The sequence below is a fragment of the Camellia sinensis genome, chromosome 9 (genome assembly GCF_055761805.1).
Source record: "Camellia sinensis isolate YWXY chromosome 9, ASM5576180v1, whole genome shotgun sequence".
Lineage (NCBI taxonomy): Eukaryota > Viridiplantae > Streptophyta > Magnoliopsida > Ericales > Theaceae > Camellia > Camellia sinensis.
Window position 1 is genome coordinate 118,276,897 of NC_138969.1, and position 25,337 is coordinate 118,302,233.

General features: G+C 39.0%; 1 protein-coding gene across 1 annotated transcript in view; it reads left to right on the plus strand.

Moving 5' to 3' along the window:
• The window catches only part of LOC145799703 (uncharacterized), a 30,875-nt gene extending 12,622 nt beyond the window's left edge, over positions 1 to 18,253 (plus strand). Inside the window, exon 5 of the mRNA XM_082889331.1 lies at positions 17,979 to 18,253. Coding sequence (XP_082745457.1) covers positions 17,979 to 18,116 — 138 coding nt within the window. The 3' untranslated portion in view covers positions 18,117 to 18,253. The remainder of the gene's footprint in view (positions 1 to 17,978) is intronic.
• Positions 18,254 to 25,337: the final 7,084 nt, after the last annotated feature.

Below are 25,337 nucleotides of genomic sequence, written 5' to 3' on the forward strand. Positions count from 1 at the left end.
TTTTTCCAAAACTGGACCCTTTCTTGGACCCAAAAAAAGAAAATTTTCAGTGCTCACAACCTGAGTTGCATGATTTCAAATCAGAAAATCGAACAAGTATGTTAATCTAACTCTCATATTGGTCAAAATTGTTTTAGTAGTAAGCCAAAAAATAAAAAATGGTCAAAATGATGAACTAGGGGCACAGTTGAGTCAGGTTCTCTACCTTTTCCCCGTTGTCAACATACTTGTCAGAAAAGGAACCATACTTGCCGGAAAGGGCACCATATTCGCTAGAAAGGGCACAACTGAGGCTAACAAGAAAGGGCCGGAAGCTCTCTCATCCTCCAAACAGCGAGGTATCAAGCTAAGTGCGAAGCATGAATTGGAAATGGAACTGGATGTTCGTTTCCCTCATCTGGGACGATCACGCTCAAATTGGCATCCGACCCAGAATAGGGACGTAGAAAACGCAATGTGTGAGACCAATCAATTGTATACCTGACCGGTGAGATGTATTGTAATTCATCTCGGTCAAGCTAAGCCAAGGGCAAGCCAAGGGCATCGTCAACCGATATCAGTTGCAGAGTGCAGATCTGCTGTACATCCGGTCACATCACAACCCCTCTGTGGAAAAGTTCACTATTGTGAGCCAAAGAAGGAGCATCTGGTAGAATACCAGGGACAAGAGCCCACAGCTTCCTATTTATCCATCAACCACCCAGGGAAGGGATAAAAAAAAAAGAGAGATTGAAGAATAGAGAGAGGTGCGCTGAGAGAAAAGTGAGGAAAGAGCTTTTTCAGAAAACAAGAGATTGAGTGCCAGAGTGATGTGAGAATCACAAATGAGCAAGGGTGGGAAACAATACCTAGAGAAGTTGTGGGCTCCCTGTGAACCGAGAGGTCTCTCGCCATTGGAACACATTTGTGTGTTTTTGTTTGTCCGATTCTTGTTTTGAGTCGTTTCAAGTGTCAATAGATGTGTTTGTGTTGTTTCTACCTTATTTCTCCCTTTGTTGAGTCGCTTTGATTGTGGTCAGTCGTAGGCTCAATACCTGGTTAAGAACTCGTTTCTTAATTTCAATTTCAAAGCTAAATCATTTTGTGCTCAGAGTGCTGTGCCATTCTCCATATATGTGCAAAATAGGATCCTTTCTTTCATGAACTGCAGGGTTCAACCCAGGTCATGTGTGAATAATTGAACCAGGACCTATCTGAAGCTATATAGGTTTCGGACTGCAAAGCAAAAGAAAAGAGGGAAAATTTGGAGCATCTGAGTGTGTTTCAAACTTCAAAAAGTTCCGAGATTGCACTCCGGATGTACCTCCTCAGGCCTTGTCAATGCTCCGAAGTACGAGTGTACCTCTACCTCAAGCTCAAGCTCAAGCTTGCTTAAAGCCAGAATGGCGATCAGAAGTGTTCTCCCAAAGTACCATTCCCTGCTAGAGACATCTTGGCTGTGTTTGCAATGAGTTCCTAGGAGACCAACTACGACGGTGGAAACTAGAGTTCGAATAGCGATGCCTAGAACGCAAAGGTTTAGGATTTTCGAGACTAAAGTCTGGTTTAAATACCCAAAGGTGTATCCTCGGCTTCAAATCTGTATGGCAGCCCCATAGGTTGAGGTAGTGGGTATGCGCCTCAATTCTGGATACTGAACCAACCTAGTCTGTCACCCTATTAGAGAATAGGGAAAGTTGTGAACATGGCCAGGAAGAAAAGTAGTACCTATGGTTTGGAAGTGTAACCAAGAAAAAGCAGAAGATCCCCAACAACATAAGGAAACACTCGGGTGCGCCCAGTGTTTACATCGACATCCCTGTTGGTTAGAAACACTCAGGTACGCCCAGTGTTTACACCGACATCTCGTTGGTTAGAAACACTCGGGTACGCCCGGTGTTTACACCGACATCCCTGTTGGTTAGAAACACTCGGGTACGCCCGGTGTTTTCACTGACATCTCGTTGGTTAGAAACACTCGGGTATGCCCGGTGTTTACACTGACACCCCGTTGGTTAGAAACACTCGGGAACGCCCGGTGTTTACACCGACATCTCGTTGGTTAGAAACACTCAGGTACGCCCGGTGTTTACACCAACACCTCGTTGGTTAGAAACACTCGGGTGCACCCGATGTTTACACCAATACCTCATTGGTTAGAAACACTAGGGTACGCCCGGTGTTTACACCGACACCCTTGGTTAAAAGCGTTTGGGATGTGTGTCTGATGCTTATACCACCTTGTTGGTTAGAAACACTAGGGTACGCTCGGTGTTTATACCGACATCCTTGGTTAGAAGCGTTTGGGATGTGTGTCCGACGCTTATACCACTTCGTTGGTTAGAAACACTCGGGTACGCCCAATGTCTACACCGACTCCTTTGTTGGTTAGAAACACTCGAGTACGCCTGGTGTTTACATCGACTCCTTTGTTGGTTAGAAACATTCAGGTACGCCCGATGTTTACACCGACACCCTTGGTTAGAAGCGTTTGGGATGTATGTCCGACGCTTATACCACCTCGTTGGTTAGAAACATTCGGGTACGCCCAGTGTTTGCACCGACACGTCGTTGGTTAGAAACACTTGGGTACGCTCGATGTTTACGTCGACTCCTTTGTTGGTTAGAAACATTCGAGTATGCCCGATGTTTACACCGACACCATTTCGGTTAGAAGCATTTGGGATGTATATCCGACGCTTACCCCCTAGTTGGTTAGAAACATTCGGGTACGCCCGACGTTTATACCACCCTGCCTTGGTTAGAAACATTCGGGTATGCCCGATGTTTATACCACCCTGCCTTAGTTAGAAGCATTTGGGTTGTGTGCCCGATATTTATACCACTTCTCGGTTAGAAGCGTTTGGGACGTGTGTCCGACACTTATACCACCTCTTTGGTTAGAAACACTTGGGACGTGTGCCTGATGTTTATACCTCCTTGTCGGTTAGAAGTGTTTGGACCGTCTCCCGATGCTTATACCTTGCTCTGGTTAGAAGCGTTTGGATCGTGTGCCCAACGTTTGTACCTCGCGTTGGTTAGAAACATTCGAGTACACCCGATGTTTACACCGACACTTTGTTAGTTAGCAGCATTGGGTTGTGAGCCTGATGTTTATACCACCCTTTTGGTTAGAAGCGTTTGGACCATGAGCCTGACGCTTATATCACCCATTCCGATTAGAAGCGTTTGGGTCGTGTGCTCGACGCTTATACCTCGCTTTGGTCAGAAGCATTTGGATCGTAAGCCTGATGCTTATACCACCTCTTCCGGTTAGAAGCGTTTGGGCCGTGTGCTCGACGCTTAGACCTCGCTTTGGTTAGAAGCGTTTGGACCGTGAGCCTGACGCTTATACCACCCCTTCCGGTTAGAAGCATTTGGGTCGTGTGCTCGACGCTTATATCTCGTTTTGGTTAGAAGCGTTTGGACCGTGTGCCCGACGCTTATACCTTGTCTTTGGTTAGAAACATTAGAATGTGCTCTGATGTTTATACCACCCTCTGGTGTTTGCACCGCTCCCTTTTCCCTCTCGCGTATGCCGCGTTAGGATGCTTTGGTTAAATGCATTTGAACGGGTTCCAATGCTTATACCGCTCTTTGCTTTGATTGCTTGAAAGTTGGATGTGTTTCACTTGTTATCATTACTTCTTTCCTTGCGTGTGCCACACGTTGGAATTTTGTTTGCTGCCTTGGGTGCGCCCGATGGTTATTGTTCTTTATCTCTTTCTGCGTGAGGCACAGTTAAGATTGCATAATTTTCTTACATCATTTCTGTGTGAAATGCGGTTTGATTTGGGATTCTCACGCGTGGAGTGTTTATTTGTTCACTTCTTCTCATGTGTGAGATTGTTATACCTCGTTGGTTTGCTTAAAATGTCGCATTTTCTTTGCATGATACTTGCAGTTAAGTGCTTCATTACAGCTTTCTTTGCATGATCATAGGTTATGCTTTCGCATCATGCATACCATTTGCATTTTGCCCCAGCCTGCGGGCACATCTTTGTATTGTTATATTGAATGTTTGTCTAAGTCTTCGGCCTTGGTAAAAATGGGTCGTCTCTAGGCTTTGACATTCACTCCTGTCATTTCATGACTTCCGAGTTCTGTCAAAGAGTGGCAACTGTAGACACCCCATTTTTGACCGTCCTCAAGACTTGGATGTTCATGCAGGTACATCCGATGACAAGTTTGATTGCTCGTTGAGTACTCAAATTTCGCAGCGGAACGTCACAGGTTTGAGCTTTCCAATCCCTGTATTCTTTCTGTCCCATTTTTGGACCATGCTTTGGTTCCTCTAGCATGCTTCTCTTGGTGCACTACCGGCCATGAAATGGGACTGCCGGCCATGCACTTTGGCCTGCTGGCCATTGAGGAGGCTTGCCGGCCACCACTGATGGCCGGCCAGCCACCAGTGCATTAGTAGATATTTTTAGATATTTTGAGTCAGCTGGTGAACACTGGTGCTCCCCTCTATACACGTGTATGGAGGGATGAAGGCAAGCTTTGGCTTGCATTTTCTATAAAAGGGGAGGTCTCTCCCCCATTTGAGGGGTTAGAAATTTTTGTGAGCAAAAATTCAGTCTCTCTCTAGAATTCTCTCTCTCTCTCTCTCTATATATATATATATTGTGCTTGAAAGTGAGTTTTCCCCACATCTTTGCACTAAGACCCGGGATCAAACTTGCTCATCCTTGTGTTGAGATTCTTGGAGGCCTTGTTTGAGGTCTTGAGCTTCGTTTTGGCTTAGAATACTTGTTGTTTGTTGTTAGTTTTCAAGGGTAAAGCCTTATCCCCTTTTAAGCTTTGTTTTGTTTACTTGTTTGGCCACCTTTGCATGCTCTTTTTGGCCTAACTTTCAACTACAAAAACCTCTATTTTTAAGGTCTCAAAATAGTGGTATAAGGTCTTTTTGGAGTTGGGGATGGTCCACCCTCTTTTGTGGCTTATTTGGAGGCACTACCTTTATGGTGAGAGGTTCGAGGTGTTCTCGGACCACAAGAGTTTGAAGTACCTGTTTACACAGAAAGACTTGAATTTGAGGCAGAGGAGATGGATGGAGTTCATTGAGGACTATGATTTTGAGTTGCACTATCACCCGGGAAAGGCCAATGTTGTGGCCGATGCTCTTAGTAGGAAATCCATTAGTGATGTAGCTTGTATAGCCATCCGGGAATGGGAGATGTTGGGTGCACTTGGCGAGTTTGACTTGCTTCTGAGTGAATCAGTTGAGGTTGCGGCCTTCTTTTCTGTTGTTGCGCAGCCTACACTTGTGACCCGAGTGTTAGAGGCACAGAGAGGTGACCTTGAGGTAGAATCCCTCCGAGAGAAGATCTCAAATGGGAAGGTTGAGAAGGGTTTGACGGTTTATCCCGACCTGAGTGTGAGATACCGAGACCGTTTGTTTGTGCCGGAGTCTTACCGAGAGGAAGTACTCCGAGAGTTCCATCATTCACGTCTTGCGGTGCATCCGGGAGGCACTAAGATGTATCGGGATTTGGGTCGCCAATTTTGGTGGCGGGGTATGAAGAGAGATGTGGTTGTTTTCGTATCGAAGTGCCTTACTTGCTAGCAAGTGAAGGCCAAGCATCAGAGGCCAGCGGGTTTGTTGCAACCCTTGCCTATTGCCGAGTGGAAGTGGGAGCATATCACTATGGACTTCGTTGTAGGTCTTCCGAGGACTCAGCGGGGTAGTGATGCCATTTGGGTGGTTGTAGATCGGTTGACTAAGTCGGCGCACTTCATTCCTATGCGCGTGAGAGATTCGGTAGATCATCTCGCTGACTTGTATATTCGGGACATAGTGAGATTGCACAGGGTCCCAGTGACGATCGTCTCAGATAGAGATCCTCGTTTTACTGCTAGGTTGTGGCAGAGTTTGCAGAGTGCCTTGGGCACTAGGTTGACCTTTAGTACGGCTTACCATCCTCAGACAGACGGGCAGTCCGAGCGTACTATTCAGATCCTTGAGGATATGCTTCGAGGTTGTGTCCTTGACTTTAGTGGGATGTGGGAGGGGCACTTGCCCTTGGTGGAGTTTGCCTACAACAACAGTTTTCAGTCTAGCATCGGTATGGCACCGTTTGAGGCCTTGTATGGCCGACCGTGTAGGTCTCCAGTGTGTTGGGCCGAGGTGGGTGATGCACCTTTGTTGGGTCCGGAGTTGGTTAGGGAGACGACGGAGAAAGTTGAGCTTATCCGTAGGAGGCTTGTTACAGCCTAAAGTCGCCAAAAGAGTTATGCCGACCGTAGGAGGAGGCCTTTGGCGTTTGAGGTAGGTGATCATGTCTTCTTGAAAATATCACCTAGGCGAGGTTTGATGAGGTTCGGGAACAGTGGGAAGTTATCTCCTCAGTTTATCGGTCCCTTTGAGATCCTTGAGAGGATTGGGGAGGTCGCTTATCGTTTAGCTTTACCGCCGCAGTTGTCCAAAGTACATGACATGTTTCATGTGAGCATGCTTCGGAAGTATGAGCCGGATCCGTCCCATGTGTTAGATTGGACGGACTTGGAGGTAGATGAGGATGCCTCGTATGAGGAGAGACCGGTTCGGGTCTTGGATAGGCGGGACCAAGTCTTGCGAGGCAAGACCATCCCTTTGGAAAAGGTTTTGTGGAAACATCATGGAGTGGAGGAAGCCACTTGGGAACGTAAGTTGGAAGTCCGCGAGAAATATCCATACTTGTTTGTTGATATGTAACCATGTATTGGTAATTTTGTAATATCGTTGAACTTTAAGAACATTATATGTGTCTTAAGTTGTAAAACATTGTGAATGTTTTGGTTAATGGAAATTTGTTATAACATTGCATATGTACAATGTATTGTGGAAATGCAGGCATGGTATTAATGTTGCATGTATTATGGAATTGTGGGAAATGAGTTGAAATTGGTAAATTTCAAAGGAATGCATGTTGATAATGCAGGTTGTTATGAATAATGTGATATGCCTCTTGAAAAGAGATGGGTTTGACCGGTAATGGGTCGGATTGTTTAATATTATGCTGTAATATTGTTGAGAATGGAGAAAACCTGTTTTTGAAAAACTTGTGTTTAATTTCGGGGACGAAATTCTTTAAGGGGGGGAGGTTATAACGATCCCGGTTGTCCCTTTACTGTTCTGTTGTATTCCGGACTCGGTTCCGTGATGTTGGTGGTGGTATACCTTGTTGTCATCCTTTAATTCCGCTTGATTGAGTTTTAGGATGTTTTGGGCAGAGTTGTTACAAGTTGGTTAGGCTTTGGTTTCAATTCTTTGTTGCCCAGTTTTTAGGAGTTCCGCTCGAGCAGGTCTTCTTGCGCTCGAGCGGAGATTGCACGCTCCCAGTATTTTGGTGCTCTGCAGAACTTCTGCAGGCATGTTTTTCATGCTCAAGCGGGTTTCTTTGCGCTCGAGCAGTGGCGCTCGAGCGGGTATTCTGGCGCTCGAGCGGGTAGTACTTTTTGGCGTAAGTTCTGGTAGGGGAAAATTCACGCTCGAGCGGATTAGTTTTCGCGCTTGAGCGGATGTACTTTATTCTTGTGTCTTGGCGCTCGAGCGGGCCTTATTGTGCTCGAGCGGACCTAGTTTTTTGTTCTTGACGCTTAAGCGTTGTGTTCTCCGCTCGAGCGAGAATGTCGTATATCAGTTGGCAGCTGGGCATTTTAAAATCACTTTTTACATTCTCTCTCTCTCTCTTACTTTCTAAAAAGCCATTTTGAGAGTTCCTCTCTCTAGAAACTCCCTTCTCTCTAGGGTTTGATCTAGTTAGAGTGCTTCCCTTCCCTTCGGCCTTTGTAAGAGTTGGGTTGATCGTCGAGGGCTACGTTTTGATCCGAGTATTTTGAGTTTTGGAGCACGTTGAGTTTCTTTATCTTCTTTCCTTGAGCTCCGAATTTGAGGTAGGGATTCCTACTCACTCTTATGGGTTTTAACCTAGATTTTGAGCTTATTGTTTAAATGGTTGATTTTGGGACTTAGGGTTTCAAAATGTGTTAAAAAGGGTTTTGTGATTTTGGACTCATAATATGTATTTAGGGTTTCAAAATGGTGTTATTGATGTTGGTTGTTGATATTTAGACCATTGGGTCAATATTGGGAAGTGGGGTAGAAAACCCTAATTGGTTGTATAAATTAATTTGTATGATTAATTTGGGAAAATTGTGGTTATATGGAATTGAGTTGAAAATAATGAAATTGGTTCATTATATGGTTAAATAGTGGAGTTGGACTTATTAATCGCTCACTTTTGAAAACATTGATATTTTATCTGTTGGAGCTTTTATTATCTGTTTAGAAATAATTGCTTGGGCTACTGGTGGAGGGTAGTTTTGATTGTTGTAGACAATGCATGATGATTAGGCAAACTAAAACTAATCAATTGGATATGTCATAGAGTATGACGGTTGATAGAATACATTAACGTTATGTATTGATTGATTGTGTATATGACTTTTGTGTATATACGTTGTGTGTGTGGGAGGAGATAGGGGATGTACTCCACGGTTTAGGGGAAGATAGGGGATGGACCTCTAAATCGGATGTTGTTTGGGAGGAGATAGGGGATGGACTCCACTGATACAGCTCATATGCTTGTCAGATAATGTGTTGATATAGCTCATATGCTTATCTTTGGAAGTGTTGATACAGCTCATATGCTTGTCATTGGAAGTGTTGATATAGCTAATATGCATATCTGTTGAAATGTGGATACAACTTGTGTGCTTATCTGTTGAGATGTTGATATAACTAGTATGTTTATCTATTGAAAAATGGGAAAGGTTTAATATGAGTCACTGTCTCATATAAGTGGTTGGCCAGGTTCTGAGCCATTGATGTAAATTGTGAAATTGATAAGAAATGGAAACTGAAATGAAACATGAACATAGTGGTTATGAAATGGAAATGGGTTATGAATTGGTTTATGGAAATTGAACATTTATCAATTGTTAATGTCTTAGTCATTGCTCATACTATGTTTAGCATATCTCTACTGGGCATTGGCTCACCCTTTACGGGATATTATTTTCAGGTACAGGTAGTATGCCACTTCCAAGGACATAGCTTGGATGATGATGAGAGTTGAAGACTCATTTTGTTTATTTTGATGTATTACTTGTAAATTCAAGCCAAGGGCTTAATATGTATTGAGTTAGCATTTTTCTTTTTGTAACCAAGTGTTAACTTGGAAAGCTGTAAACCCATAGGGCATTTGCTTTTGTTGTTAACATGTAATACAGTTGTAAGAATTACTCTGATGAATAGAAATGGTTGGTTTCTTTTATATCAATGCTTGTCTAAAGTGATGGGTTTTATGTATTATTTTGAGGGCGTTACAGTTCAGTAGAAAGATCTTGGAGTTACCTTGCAAACAGAGCCTCTTAAGAGCAAACCAGAGAGCTTTTCGGGACGAAAACTGATTGCATGCATCTTCTACCTCCCGGAGCAGAGTAGTAGCCGCATAGTTTAACATGTTAATTACCTAGTTAATTTGCATTGATTGTTGTAATAATTAAGTAGCTTTAGATTAGCTATTTCTTTATGTTGTATTGTAATAATTAGTAAGTAGTTTACTAGTTATTCATTTTGTTGTGTAATAATTAGTCTAATTAGTTTAATTAGATTAGTTAGCTTAGCTTAGATTAGCTTAGCTTATTCATTCGGATCCTCATTCGCGAGGGTGTAATGTTGTAATAGGGATGCGTGCGTGTGTGCATGTCTTCCAACCCCACGTCTTTCTCCCTTTTATTTAACCGCTTTCGATGGATAGTTTAGGGATCATTTTCAATTAGCATACCTTATGCTTGCATGTTTGCATCATTCATTTGTCTTGCATGCACAGGGCTCGGCGCATCATTCAAACTGCATCATATTTCAATTCTTATTTGAATACGTGTTTCAAAGGATGTTATCAAATTGTTGCATTCATATGCCATCTTAGATAGCCGAGCCTGTTTAGTTGCATTATTGCATGTGTTGCATTAGACATTTTGTATAGTTAGGATCATGCATATTTTTAACTAGTTTTTGTTTTGGCTCAGAGTACACTGTAAGTTTTACGCTTTAGCATACTTGTATGAGTGTGAGTGTTGTCATGTTTCACATACTTGCCATGAGGCTATTTGCTTAAGTGGTTAACTGCATGAATGCCTGTGGATAAAGGCTTTGTTACTTGAATTGGGACAATTCATCAAATGTGAGTTTTAAGCCCACTTTGTGAAGTGGCAAATCATGTTTTAAAGCCTATCTTGTGAGATGGCAAATCTGCGCTTTAGCCCACTTGAGGGTGGCACTTTCAAACCATTTTCGAAAACAAACATGAGTTGTTTTATTCCAATTCTTGCGATTTTAGTCTATACTTGTATGCTGTGCACATCACATAGTAAGTTAGATTAATAACCGGAACGAGAACACATGTGTTTATAAAACAACATATCATGGTTAGTAGAGGCCGATCTTTGATCGGGCGAGCGGTGCTCATTTCAGTACCTTCCCCTCTCTTACCCAAGTTCCCGAGCCGAGGCAACTTTGGTGATGGCGGACACGTGACCTTTGGCACGAGTCAGGATTTCCTAAATTTTTCAAAAATAAAATATTTAGGTGGCGACTCTGTAATCTGGCAAAGTAGTCCAGTTTTGACAATATTTGATTTAAAATCTGATTTTCCAAAATGACTTGTCGGATTGGACTCTTTGGTGTTTATTAGTCTGACATTGCACTTTGTGAGATTAGATTCAGAACTGGGACAGGAGTTCGAACTGTAAGAGACCAATTCGCGCCTCGCTGAAAGGGGGGCGCGCGAAGAAAGTCGAGTCCACACACATGAATGTAGGTTCCTTGAATATTTAAATAGTTCTATGGATAATGTTGTTTTGCTTGGTCTCTAAACTCTTAAACTTAAGATATCTAATGTCTTTTATCAGTAATTAGTTTGCTGATATAAAGACGAGATACTTGAATAAGATAGTTGTGCTAATCTTGCTAGTTGGCAATAAAAACTTTGTATCTCGGCTACTAGGTAAAAGTATTGTTTCTTTGGTAGGTTGCTTCTTGTATTGTGGAAGTAGTGGCCCAAATAAATTCTGACATAGTGTTTATGAAAGCTGAATAAACTTGGCCAACCATATACATCTCTCCACTACTAGTTTTGTACACCAAAGAGACACTTGTGAATCTGTAGCAGTTTTATGGTGTTTACGCAATCATCTGGTAGAATCTGTCCTTGTTTGGCTTTACATCTCACTGGTATTCAAAACCACATTTTTGCTGAAGTGAAGCTTAGGAGTAGAATTTAGATTCCACTTGTGTTTGGTATTAAAAAATGGTGTAGATTGTGGTTTCATACTTCTTATTACTATTTTGGGCTTGACATTGCATTGTTTAATTGTCAATTGCTCTGCAGGCATTGAAGTTCCAAAGTATGTGGACACCTTTACTCCTGAATACAAACTCAAGTTTGATGCCCTGGTGAGAACTCTGAATTTTTTTTTTCCTGATTGATTGTCAGTCTATTGAAGATTTATCTACTCTTTACTTCCACTTCTCAGTTTTCACCATCTATCAAGTGGATTTCCCCCCCCCCCTTCCTTTCAACATCTTCCTCTACTGCAAAGCTCTTGTAAGCACCCATGATTTTATGAAAATGCAACATTTTTGAGCTTTGTAAAAGTTTGAATTATTGGTGAATAGTAGTCCATTTGTAAATGACCTCCATCCAATGGGGACTAAATTGGACAAACCTTTTTTTTAGTAATCTATTTGTAAAGTTGTTTGTTCACTAAAAACTTCAAAAATCTTTGAAGTTATTGCCAAAAAAGGACAAATGAAATATGTTTTACCTTTTGGGTAACTAAGCATTTGGGTTGGGATTTTGGTTGAATAGATATTTGTCTTTTTGCAACAAGGTGAAACATCTAACAAAGAAGTATGTTTTGAGTTACAATTGGTGGAACTGAGAGAAGCAAAAGCAACATCTCTGAAGGAGTTTGAAAGATTAAAGAAAGAAATTGTAGAAGTCCAAGAGTTGAAGGTAATGCAAAAAAAATATGAATTTTGTTCTTTGCCAATTTTTCACATGTTCCCTTTATGTTGATATCTGAAGGGTTGTTTGTTGTGTAACAGCGAAAGATCAGTATCATGACTGCAGATGAATATTTTAAGAAGCATCAAGAGGTAAAGAACATTGTGTTTAGATTTTGTGTTCACAAACATTGTGTTTAGATTAATTTTGTGTTCAAAAACATTGTGTTTAGAATTAAAGTTCTGTTCACAACCATTGTGTTTAGATTTTGTTCACAAACAGAAATCAAAGTTCAGAGGTGGCTGATATTGATATTTGTTTTTCTCTACAATGACTCAGGTTTATTGTTGTTGATCTGATTGTTATTGTGAATGCCCATTTTTTGATTGATATTAGATTTAGAGATTAGTGAATCTTATGATTTGGATACTTTTTTTGATTTGTATGTTTGAGGTTGTTATCAGCTTGATATGATCAAAGTTGAGGCTGAAAGTTGGTATGCAGGTTGTTTGGTGTATGGATATTAGATTTTTTTGCTTACTTCGTAGTTGTTGCTTCTGTTTGGTTTGTTAACAGGTTGTATTTTATAAGCTACTGTCTATATATTGTTAGGCAAGGTTATATTCCTGTGTATATATTATATATTAAAAATTACCTTCTACGATATATAAAATCATGTCATGAAAAGTGTAATGATTTATGACATGCAAGAAAATGCCGTCAAAGATTATATACGACATACAAAGTATGTCATAAATATATTAAAAATGACATTCTATGGCATACAAAATTATGTTATGAAAAGTGTGATGATTTATGACATGCAAGAAAATGTTGTAAAATATTATATACGGCATACAAAGTATGCCATAAATATATTAAAAATAACCTTCTATGGCATGCAAAATTATGCCGTGAAAAGTATGATGATTTATGGCATGACAAAAATGTCGTAAAAAATTATATATGACATACAAAGTATGTCATTAATGTTTAATTTATTACTTTTTACAACTTTACTTGCATGCCATAAATGATGCTCAACTTTCCACGGCATATCATATAATGGCATTTGTATGCATGCCGTGAAAGAGTGTTTACGGCATGCATTGCAAGCTATAAAAATTCAATTTTGTTGGAGTGCTCGGGTTCAACCAAATTTATTTGCATTTGTTTATTTTGCCCAAGTCTTACGGTCTTGTCAAATGGGTCGTCCTTTGGGCTTTGACATTCACTCACGTCATTTCATGACTTTAAGCTTTGTTAAAGAGGGGCAACTGTAGGCATCCCATTTTCGACCGCACGCAAGACTTGGGTGCTTTATTCTGAGCACTCGATGATGAAAGTTACATTGTGTAATTGCTTTGAAATTCAACGAAGGAATCCGAATTCGAGCTCTAAACAATCCCAACCTTCCATACCCACACTGTTTTTACCTCAGAAATCCATTTTTGAGCACTGTGCCAACCTGCCTTGAACCTGAAACTAAGAAACAGGGGAACAACATTGGGGCCCGACCATGCCTCATTTGGGCCCAACCGTGTCCATTAGGGCACGACCTTGCCTTTTGGGCGATAAACATTACTCTGGGCAGGAATCTGCCAGCTGTCTATTTTTGAAAATATTTATGATCTATTTACCTCAAATTCTATAAATGCGAGGCCTCACCTCTGTTTTGAGGGTTAGAAAAATTTCAAAGAGTGTAAAAGATCTTTGAGAGCTCCTTCTTCCCTTGCAAGCTAACATTGTGTTATTATATCATCTTTGAGCTATATTTATATGCCATATACACCCTTAGAGCTTAATCTTGGAGCCTTGGTTGAGACTTTAAAAACCATAATTCACACTTGAGAGTGCCTTAAGATCAAGTATGGTTTACAACAAAAATTTTCTCTCTTCAAGAGGCATAAGCTTGCCTCCTTCTTTCTTGCTTTCATTTCAATATTTTTCTTTCATTTCCTGGTGTTTCCATACTGTTTTGGATCCTTTTCAAGTGCTAAAACTTAGGGTTAAAGAGTTACCAAAGGTAGGAGGGGCTTATCACCCTTTTGAACCTTATCCCATAAGTCATACCCTTTGTTTTCCCACTCTTTTCTTTGGTTTACATATTGATTTTCAGAGTTTTAAAAGGCTGGAAAATATGGTTTAGAAGTCCCAAAAGTAGAAGGGTTAGCCACCCCTCGTTAGTCCTGTTTACTAACTTTGTATCTCCTTGTTTTATTGGCTATCTTTCGTGCTCTCTTAAACATGATTTTCGGCACTATTTTTTACATTTTAGGGGCTATTTAATGCTTTTAAATAGTTTATGCTTTGAATATTATACTTGTTGTGTTGTAAGTTCTCATGGCTTCGGTTGTTTAGGCCTTAGACATCAAGTCATTTGAGTCGATAGCTTTTATTACCTAGTTTTCATGTAAAGAGTCCCATTTTTTGTAATAATCAACTTTGCATAATCATCTCTACACTCTCCATCCTTTCTTGGTTTTCTTTGTTTGAGAGTCGTTTCAAACGAGTGTTTAAGGCATGAGAAAGAGACCCTTCCATGCTTAATAGTTTAATCTCTTCGGAGGTTCATTACCAAGGCATTACACCTCTCTCATGTCAAGAACAACTTCTTGTTTAACACTTCCCTCCTTTTGGTGGACTTAATTCTCATTTTTCTTGGACTAAATGATTAAAAAATGGAAAGGTAAGTTGAAAAGGCTAATAAAATCAGCTTAAAATCGATCAATTGGATTCAGTCGAATGGTATGCCGAATCCATCACTTCTAGAGTCATCATATACTAATTTGTGATGTTTGATGATTCTCTAGGCGTGTCTACCTCTCTTGTCTAATTAATTTCATGATAGTAAGGAGGAGTATTATGTCTTTCATTGTATTAATTAATTTTTTGTCTCATCGTGTCCAAAACCATCATGCGATCAACTTGCAACCATTGATGGTTTCAGAACCGAATCCACTCTTCCCTTGAGTTTCTCCATGATAGAACAGAGCAGAAGGAACAAACATGGCTTAGAAATGTTCTGTCTGCACTGTTTTCACCTCAGAGTACAAAAATATTTTTCTGCTACAAAATAAAGCATGACCGGATTTATTTGAGCCCGGCTGGGCCTCATTGGGGGCCGGCTGGGCTCCAATGCATGGTAAATAGGGAACTTTTGGTTGAAACAGAGGGCTGTGGCTGAGGGTAAAACAGAGCAGTTTCACAGAGGGCAGAAATAGCAGTTTCTGAAAACTGTCTTCATCGACGCGCATGCGATCTTTGGCATTCTTTACATATTCTTGTTGGAATATTAATGTTGTAATAAATTAGATGGTTTGTTAGTTATTATTTATTCAAATTTGTAATAAGTAGTTAATTCAAGCACTTAGATATTTGGACCCTTCTACGTGAGGGGAAAATTGTAATATTGTGCATATCTTCCAACCTCCATTTCTTTCTTCCTTTTATTTATCCGCTTATAATGGTAGCATCATGTTTTACACTTTTATTACCATTACCCTGCTTAACATATCCATTTTTGCATGCATAAAGGTTCGGCTTATCATACTAATCAAATGTCAATTTCCTTCTTACTTGAATATATGATTTATCGCATGCCTTGAATTGACTCATATGCCAAGTTAAATAAACCGAACCTAGTAATTGCATCTTGTATGTATTGCATTAGCCATTTCTATTGTAAGGATCATGCATTTTTCTAACTATTTTATTCATTTTGGCTTGCCTCAGTTGAGGACTAGGTAAGCGTTTTTGCTTTAGTATATTGCATGTGTGCGATTGTTGCTATGTCAAGCATGTTTACCATGTGGCTAAGTGCTTAATTGATATATCTCTTGAATGCCTATAGATGAAGGTTTTTCCGATTAAGTTGGATGATTTTGATTAATGTACATATGAGATCACTTTTTTAAAGTAGTGCATATTCAAAACACTTTTCAAAGCAAACATGAAATCAAAACGTTCAAACTTTTGTGAATTAGTCTATATTTGTTTGACATCACGTAGTGATGATAGCATAATAACCAGAACAAGAGCATATAATGTACATAAAAATCACATCTTGATTAGTAAAGGCCGATCTTTGATCGGGTGAGTGAGGTGCTCAATTCATGACCTTCCCTTCTCATACCTAAGTTCCTGAGCCGAGACACTTTGATGATGACAGATAAGTGGCCTTTGGCATGAATCACGGGTTTCTTAAATTTCTCAAAAATATTTAGGTGGCGACTTTGTAATCTGGCAAAACAGTCCATTTTTTTGGCATTTTTTCAAAATCAATTTTCTAAAAGATTTGTCGGATTTGGACTCATTTATGTTTATCAATTTCACATTGCACTTGTGAAATCAGATTCAGAACCATGAGAGTCCAAACTATAGAACTAATCATATCTGAAAGGAGCACAAAAGGCAAGCTACAAGGATCGACACCAACCTTGAAAGGGTCGACACCTTCGTGCTACTGTGTTCCTGATTAACTACTGAAATTTATGGTCGACACCAGCCTTTTGTCGTGTCAACACTTGCCTTTTGTTGATGGTCTCTAGGGTTGACACTAATCTGGGAGGTGTCAACCCTTGTCTACTACTGGAACTGAAATTAGCTACAAAAATCTGGTGTCGACACCCTGTCTGCTACTAATGTTGGCGTTTTGCCATTTCTTCTTGAGGGTCAACACCTCTGGCTCAAAGGTCAACCCCTGTGTTCTTTTCCTAGATTTTTGTGCAGTTTTGGGTCCTACTTTTCAGGGATTTTGACTTATTCTTTTGGGTTGACTTTGGGACTTTATTTCACTTTAACCTAGTACTATAAGTAGGGTCTTCACTTACTCTTTTCTTTACTTTATCTTCTCTCTCCCTCTCTAAACCGTGACTCTCTATCTCTCTTTCTAAACTCACCTTTTTCACACAAGATCTTCAGATCAACTCACTTAGAAGCATCTTCTTACCTTGCTCCTTTGAGATTAAGTGCAGATGTTGTCGAGGGCTTCGCTTTAATTGGCACAAATCGTCATTTTGTCTCCGTCGACTTTTGGATTTTTCTTCCTCCTTCCTCTTTTAAGCTTGTGGTAGGGATTTTCTACACTTTCTTATGGCTTTTAACTTAGGTATTTGCTATTTCTAAAACAACTTTGTGATTTGGGAATTTTTGGACAAAACTAGGGTTTTGGCTTAAAAATCGAATGACAGGTTTTCAAATGAAATCTTGAAAATGGTTATGGAATTGGAAATGAGGTTGAGTTGTGATAAAGTGGTTGGTTTTGATACTTGGAATTGATTTTGAAAGAAAAAAGGGACTTTGCCCTAAATATCTTAAATGTTGATTTTTGTATAAATATATAGAATTGATGTTGGAAATGTGAAATTAGGTGAATATTGATGAGAATGGTGGAGTTGGGTATGCATTACTACTCACATTTTGAAATTTGGAAAGTTACCTTTATGGAAAATTGTTTACCTATTTAGAGATATCTGTTTTGGGCTATCAGAGGAGGATAGCCATGATTATTGTAGAAATTGCATGAGGATTAGGTGAACTAAAACCAATTTCTTATTCATTTGCATTGAACATTGAAAATGTTATTGTTTTGAGAAAAATGGGTGAATTTGGGAAGTGAATGTAATCTTGTTGAAATAAGTTAAAAACCACATATATACATGGGTGCTGATCCCGCGGACGAAATTTTCGTGAAATGACAATAGTAGTGCTTGTACAGCCTACGTTTACATGGGTCCTAGTTTCCTCAAGACGAAATTTCCTAGAAATGTTATATTGTTTTAAAATTCCCAAAATATGATTCACTGTCCTGTTTTCTAATGTAATGGAAGTGGTTACGAATTTTGATATAAACTTGGCATTGCATGGTTTGAAAGGAGATATAAAATGTTTTGTACGAGCATTACACATGCATATCACCTTATATCTCTGTTAAACTTCATCAGTTGTGTTGAGTTATTTCTACTGGGCTTTGACTCACCCTATGTGGGAAAAACATTTCAGGTGCTGATAATATGCTCCGCCAAGGCAATAACTTGGGAGGAATTGGAGCAAGGGCTTCATTTTATGTATTTATTATACTTATTTTTGTATAAGCCAAGGGTTTTAACTGTATTGGATCTAAATTCACTTTTGTTGTAACCAAGTATTGACTTGGAAAGCTGTAAGCCCTTAGGGCATTTCTTGTCTATTCAATTTCCATTCTATTTTTGTATTTTGCAATATATGCTATAGATTCAAGGCCAGACTTGTGAATGTATACCCGCATATGTTACTTTTTTTTGGACTCAATTAGATTTAATGGAAGATAATTACTTTATCATTGTCGTCACTTATGGATAATGTCGATGGGTTGTTGTTTTATTTCGGGGTGTTACAACTTGGTATCAGAGCGTACCAAGTTTGAATACTTTGGGTACGTGGGAAGTGGTTTCTACCACAATGAGTTTATCTCGCTTGATAGAGATAGTTATAGGTATGGTGTGTTATGTGGTAACATGCTTATGTGACTAAGTGGGTGTGGAATTTAATTTCTAAGATGTTGATTGGATCTATGGGTTTGTAGAAGTCTTGTTAGAAATGCACTTGATTACTGCTATTTCTAATTGGAACTTTGGTAGTGCCGTGGAACAATCATTATCTAGAAAGGAAATTCATATGTGTTTACGTGACTATGTACTTATATGGAGTGAGTTACTATTGTCCATCGCTCTAGGACGCAAGTGAGTTAGCTTTGACACATTTGTAAATGTACTAATCTCCTATGCTACCTTTATTAGGATGTTCGGATGTGGACGTGGTGGTGGTAGGCGTAGTAGGCCTAGACAATATGAAGTGTTGTTACCAAATGATATTCCGGTGCAAGAGGAGGGAGTTGGTCAGGCTAATGTTGCCGAGCTAGTAGGTTGGCAGGCCGTGGGCGCCTTGGCCCGATATATGTCCGGAGCTTTGCTGGAATCTATGGACAATCTCAGAGCTGAGAATTAAGTCTAGTCCAGACAAGGTCATCTTTTCTAAGGAGGGAGTTCTTCTGGTAAAATTCGGATAAGTTTTTGGGTGATCCTAAAGAGCCTTTGAAAGAGGTAAACGGCTCGAGCAGATAGTGAAGACGTTCGAGATGCTTGGCATCGAGGACGATGGGTAGAAAGTGACCTTGGCATGTATAGACCTTAGGAAATTGAACCTTATACGGAGCCATTGTTTTACTTTATTAATCTTGTTGGATAACTAAAATTCCCACATGTCTTGAATTGGTTCTTCTTGCAATGTAGTCCGATGAATTTTTGATTATGTCTGCATTGGTTCTATGTAGGGTGTTACTGCTTATACTCCCCCGAGGTCAATCTCAACCTCATTTCGCCATGGGTAGTAATTATGTTCAGGTAATATTTAATAATGTGTGTTTTTTTTTCTAAATGAATATGCATTATAATTTTTTGACTATTTCATATATTATTTTGTTTATGTTGGTTATATTTAGGGTCATTCTCATGGTGTTTATATTTCTCAATCTCGACCTCAATCTCAACCTCAACCTCCCTTTGCATTGGGTGGTATAAGTGTTCATCTTGTTATGTATGCTACATATGATGTGAGTTATAATTGCTTACATACTTCACATTTAAAGGGTACTATACATTGAAATAATAAGTTAAAAATTTTAACACTATTGCAGGGAAGTAACATGCCTCGATCAGTGACTGTAGTCTATCCTACTCAAACATCGTTTCAGGAGTTGCTTCGAGGTACTAGTGTTTAATAGTTTGCAATCCAAGTGTCACGATCCAAACCCGCTCCTATAGGTCTAGCATCGCAACCGGCCAGTAATCCATAGATTACCAAAGGCCTCTTAAACAAAAATCAAATTATTAGGGGCTAGTAGAAGCAAATAACCAATATACTGTTGGAAATGGTAGAAAAAATTCTGGGTAAAACCAGAATTTTTCCTCAAGTTTGGTCTATTTTTTAGGTGGGCCCCGAGTGTCGATTTACTCGGGTCAAAGTGGTAACGCGTTCTATGCCGCGTTGTGATTCACGTGGTATATTTGGTTGCTCAAAACCATTACCGAATGAATGGGAAATTGAAGCCAAAGTGTGCTCCATGGAAATGGAGTTTTGGTGGAAATTCCTTAAGGTTGTAAATTGGCTTGTCCCACATTGATTTGGTGGGAAGTTTTGAAAGGGTTTATAAGGCTTAGGGTGAGATACTTGGGGTGTGCCCCAAGGGGTACCCAAGTGTTTTAGAGGGAGAGGTTATGGGCAAAATAGGCTAGACCCATTGGACCCAAAAATCACCACACACCCGCGCGCGCGCCGTCGCCACCGTCCGTCCGGTCGGTCGGGCGGGCTGGGCTTGGGCGCGGGTGCGTGGTTGGGTTGGGCTGCTCATCCAAACAGAGCCCTTCCCGTTTTGCTATCTGTTTGAATTCAAAACCAACAGGTATCATACCTGTTCAATTCAAAATCAAGAGCCACCTTCACATCTATAAATAGGACCACCCTCATTTGATGTTTTCCATTCAGAAATTTCGTATTTCACTTCTGCTATTTATATTCTTCATGTTGCTGCATTTTATTTCCGAAAGAAAGAGTGTAAACACTTAGTGTGTTCGTAAGGCAAACAATTAGTAGTGCTGCTATTGCTTGTGGTAGATCATTTCATCCTGGGAGATAGACGTCCGAATTCTGAAAGCACCGTGGAGAGGACGAATCTGTCTTAAGGACACAGTGTTAAACACTGGACTTGATCAGAAAAGTTATTCAAATAAATTAACCAAGTAAGTTGCTTAATTTTATTCTGTCTTTATTTGTTTATTTAATCAGATTTTAATTTTGTTTTTGTAACAAAATAAAATCTGTAGTTTTATTTATTAATTTTTATTTCGAGTTTGATTTTTGTAATCAAACAAATTCTCTCATTTTCTCTATTTCTTTTATTCTTGTTGTTGTTTTGTACACAACAGTATTTAATCTATTTAAATACAGTGAAGATTGTCCAACAATCTTAAGACAGATTCCTTTTTGGGTATCTTCATTGTATTTAATTTTCTGTGTTTTCAAATTAATATTCTGGTTGGAAAAACAAATAGTGATTTATGCTATTTGACAGATAGTAGTAATATACTGTCTCTTTTCTTTGACAACAACTAGTAGTACGATACTGGTGTCATTAACAATTCAGAATATTATTTGGTATTACAGAAAATTCTTGTTATATTTTATTTTTCTAGTTTTAGTGACAAGGAAAATAAAATTATTTTGTTATTATAATTATTTTCTGGTTTTAGTAACTAGAAAATTAATTTGTGTTTTAATATTTTCTGATTTTTGTAATCAGAGATTATGGCTACTACAACTGAAACTGCATCTGGCAGTGGTACTCCTATTGTTACACTTACATCGGTCCCTATCCAGAACCATGTTCATGTACCAATCAATCATGGAGAAAAACGGAAAAATTTAACGGTACCGAGTTTAAGAGATGGCAGTAGAAGATGCTGTTCTATCTTACAACTCTTAATTTGGCCCGGTTTCTCCATGAAGAGGCTCCAGCACTTAAAGAGGGTGAAAGTGATCGGCAAGTTGTTGCCGCTGTAGATGCTTGGAAACATTCAGATTTCCTGTGCAGAAACTACATCCTAAATGGCCTTGACAATATGCTGTATAATGTATACAGTCCTCTGAAAACAGTAAAAGAATTGTGGGATTCTTTGGAGAAGAAATACAAGACAGAAGATGCCGGCACGAAGAAATTTGTCGTCGGTAAATTTCTGGACTTTGTTATGGTAGACTCCCAAACGGTAATATCTCAAGTTCAAAGTTTTCAAATAATTTTGCATGATATTCATTCAGAAGGTATGTCTCTTAGCGAGTCATTCCAAGTCGCTGCTTTAGTGGAAAAGTTACCACCGGCTTGGAAAGATTTCAAAAATTATTTAAAACATAAACACAAAGAGATGACTATGGATGAATTGATTGTAAGATTAAGAATTGAAGAAGATAACCGAAAAGCTGAAAAGAGGAATGGGAAAAATCCCATTGAGTCCAAGGCAAATGTGGTTGAACAAGTTCATAAACCACATAACAAAAAGAGAAAGTTTACTGGAGATGGTCCTAAACAAGGCGATAGTAGCAAGAAGTTCAAAGGAAAATGCTATAACTGTGGCAAAACTGGACATCGAGCTTCTGACTGCCGCCGCCCTAAGAAGAATCATGGAAGTACAAGTAAGAAGACCACCAATCAGGCCAATGTAACAGAATTGGATTACATCTCTGACGGAGTGAATGACATCAACCTCTCTGCTGTGGTGTCTGAGGCTAACTTGGTTGGAAATCCCAAAGAGTGGTGGGTTGACACTGGAGCAACTCGTCACATATGTGCGGACAAGAAGATGTTCACTACCTACAATAAGGCAGCAAATGGTGAACAACTTTTCATGGGAAATTCTTCTACTTCTACTGTGGCTGGACAAGGGAAAGTGATCTTGAAGATGGCATCAGGGAAAGAACTGACCCTCAACAACGTACTGCATGTACCTGACATCCGGAAGAATTTAGTTTCTGGGTCTTTGTTAAGTAAAAATGGTTTTAGGCTTGTATTTGAGTCTAATAAATTTGTATTAACAAAGAGTGGTATGTATGTTGGTAAGGGATACATGAGTGATGGTCTTTTTAAGTTGAATGTAATGACAGTTGTACCGAAAGTTGCTATGAATAAGAATAACACATCTTTTGTTTATATTCTTGAGTCAAATTTATGGCATGGTAGATTAGGACATGTGAATTTTGATGCTTTGCGTAGATTAATTGGTTTAGATTATATACCAAAGTTTGAAATTAATCCTAATCATAAATGTGAAATTTGTGTAGAAGCGAAACTAACTAAGGTTCCATTTAAATCGGTTGAAAGAAAAACCGAACCTCTAGAATTAATTCATACTGATGTATGTGATTTAAAATTTATTCAAACTAGAGGAGGCAAAAAGTATTTCATAACATTTATCGATGATTGCATAAGATATTGTTATGTTTATTTACTTAGAAGTAAAGATGAAGCCTTAGAAATGTTTAAACTCTACAAAACAGAAGTTGAAAATCAACTTGGTAAAACCATTAAAATGGTTAGAAGTGATAGGGGTGGTGAATATGATGCACCATTAAATGAATTTTGTGCACAACATGGCATTATTCACCAAACTACAGCCCCTTATTCTCCACAGCAAAATGGAATTGCTGAAAGGAAGAATAGAACCCTAAAAGAAATGATGAATGCCATGTTACTAAGTTCAGGTTTACCACAGAACTTGTGGGGGGAAGCAATATTGTCTACTAATTATGTTCTTAATAGAATACCTCACAAGAAAACCAAAAGCGTTCCTTATGAATTGTGGAAAGGTCGACCACCTTCCTACAAATACTTAAAAGTGTGGGGGTGTTTGGCAAAAGTTGAAGTACCTGTTCCTAAAAGGACTAAGATTGGACCAAAAACAGTAGATTGTGTGTTTATTGGTTATGCTCAGAATAGTAGTGCATATCGGTTTCTGACTTATAAATCAGATATACCTGATATAAATGTGAACACTATTATAGAGTCAAGGAATGCTGTGTTTTTTGAACATGTCTTTCCTTACAAGAAAGGACAGGAATTAAGTTCACAGAAAAGAACTTATGATTGTACACAAAGTCAAGAGACTAATGACAATCAAACACAAGAGACTAGTAATAGTCTTGACCAATAGGATTTAACTAATGATGAACCTAGACGAAGTAAGAGAGCAAGAACATCAAAATCCTTTGGTTCAGATTTTCTGACATACTTGTTAGAAAATGAACCTCAAAGCTTTAAGGCAGCGATGACAGGTCCTGAAGCACCTTTGTGGAAAGAGGCTGTTAATAATGAAATTGAATCCATTATGCAAAATCATACTTGGGAATTGGTGGATCTTCCACTAGGTTCTAAACCTCTTGGATATAAATGGATATTCAAGAGAAAAATGAAAGCAGATGGTTCAATTGATAAGTATAAAGCAAGACTTGTTGTTAAAGGTTACAGACAAAAGGAAGGTCTGGACTATTTTGACACATATTCCCCTGTGACAAGAATAACATCCATTCGCATGCTTATTTCTATAGCAGCGTTGTTTAATTTAGAAATACATCAAATGGATGTTAAGACAGCTTTCTTAAACGGTGATCTAAATGAAGAGATCTATATGGAACAACCCGAAGGGTTTGTAGTATTAGGGCAAGAAAAGAAAGTTTGTCGACTTGTAAAATCCCTTTATGGATTAAAACAAGCACCTAAGCAATGGCATGAAAAATTTGATCATGCAATGCTTACTAATGGGTTTAAGATAAACGAATGTGACAAATGCGTCTATGTTAAAAACACTGACCAAGGATATGTCATAGTTTGTCTTTATGTGGATGACATGCTTATCATTGGAAGCAGTCAAAACATGATCAAATCAACTAAGCAGATGCTTAACAAAAGATTTGATATGAAAGATATGGGGGTCGCAGATGTTATATTAGGAATGAAAATTACTAAAACATCTTGCGGATATGCATTATCTCAATCTCATTATATTGAGAAAATTCTTGATAAATTTATCAAGGATGATTTGAATTTAGATAGAACACCTGTAGACATCAGTCTTTATTTATCAAAAAATAAAGGTGATGCAGTGTCACAGTTAAAATACTCCCAAATCATTGGAAGCCTAATGTACCTAATGAATTGTACTCGTCCTGATATAGCTTATGCTATCAGTAAATTGAGTAGGTACACTAGTAACCCTGGAGAAGACCATTGGAAAGCGATCATTCGAGTTCTTAGATATCTAAGATTTACTCGTGATCATGGTTTGAACTTTACTCGATATCCAGCAGTACTCGAAGGTTATTGTGATGCCAATTGGATATCGGATACTAAAGATTCAAAATCCACTAGTGGATATGTCTTTACTCTAGGAGGCGCTGCTGTTTCTTGGAAGTCCACGAAACAAACTTGCATCGCACGATCCACAATGGAATCCGAGTTCATTGCTTTAGACAAAGCAGGTGAAGAAGCAGAATGGCTTCGTCACTTCTTAGAAGACATTCCAATGTGGCCAAAACCTGTGCCAGCTATTTGCATTCATTGTGATAGTCAATCTGCAATAGGCAGGGCACAGAATCACATGTATAACGGTAAGTCACGACATATACGTCGTCGACATAATACCGTAAGGCAATTGTTGTCAAACGGAATAATCTCAATAGATTATATAAAATCTAAAGAGAATATTGCGGATCCGTTAACAAAAGGTTTGACAAAAGAGCTAGTGTATAGTTCATCGAAGGGGATGGGATTAAAGCCTA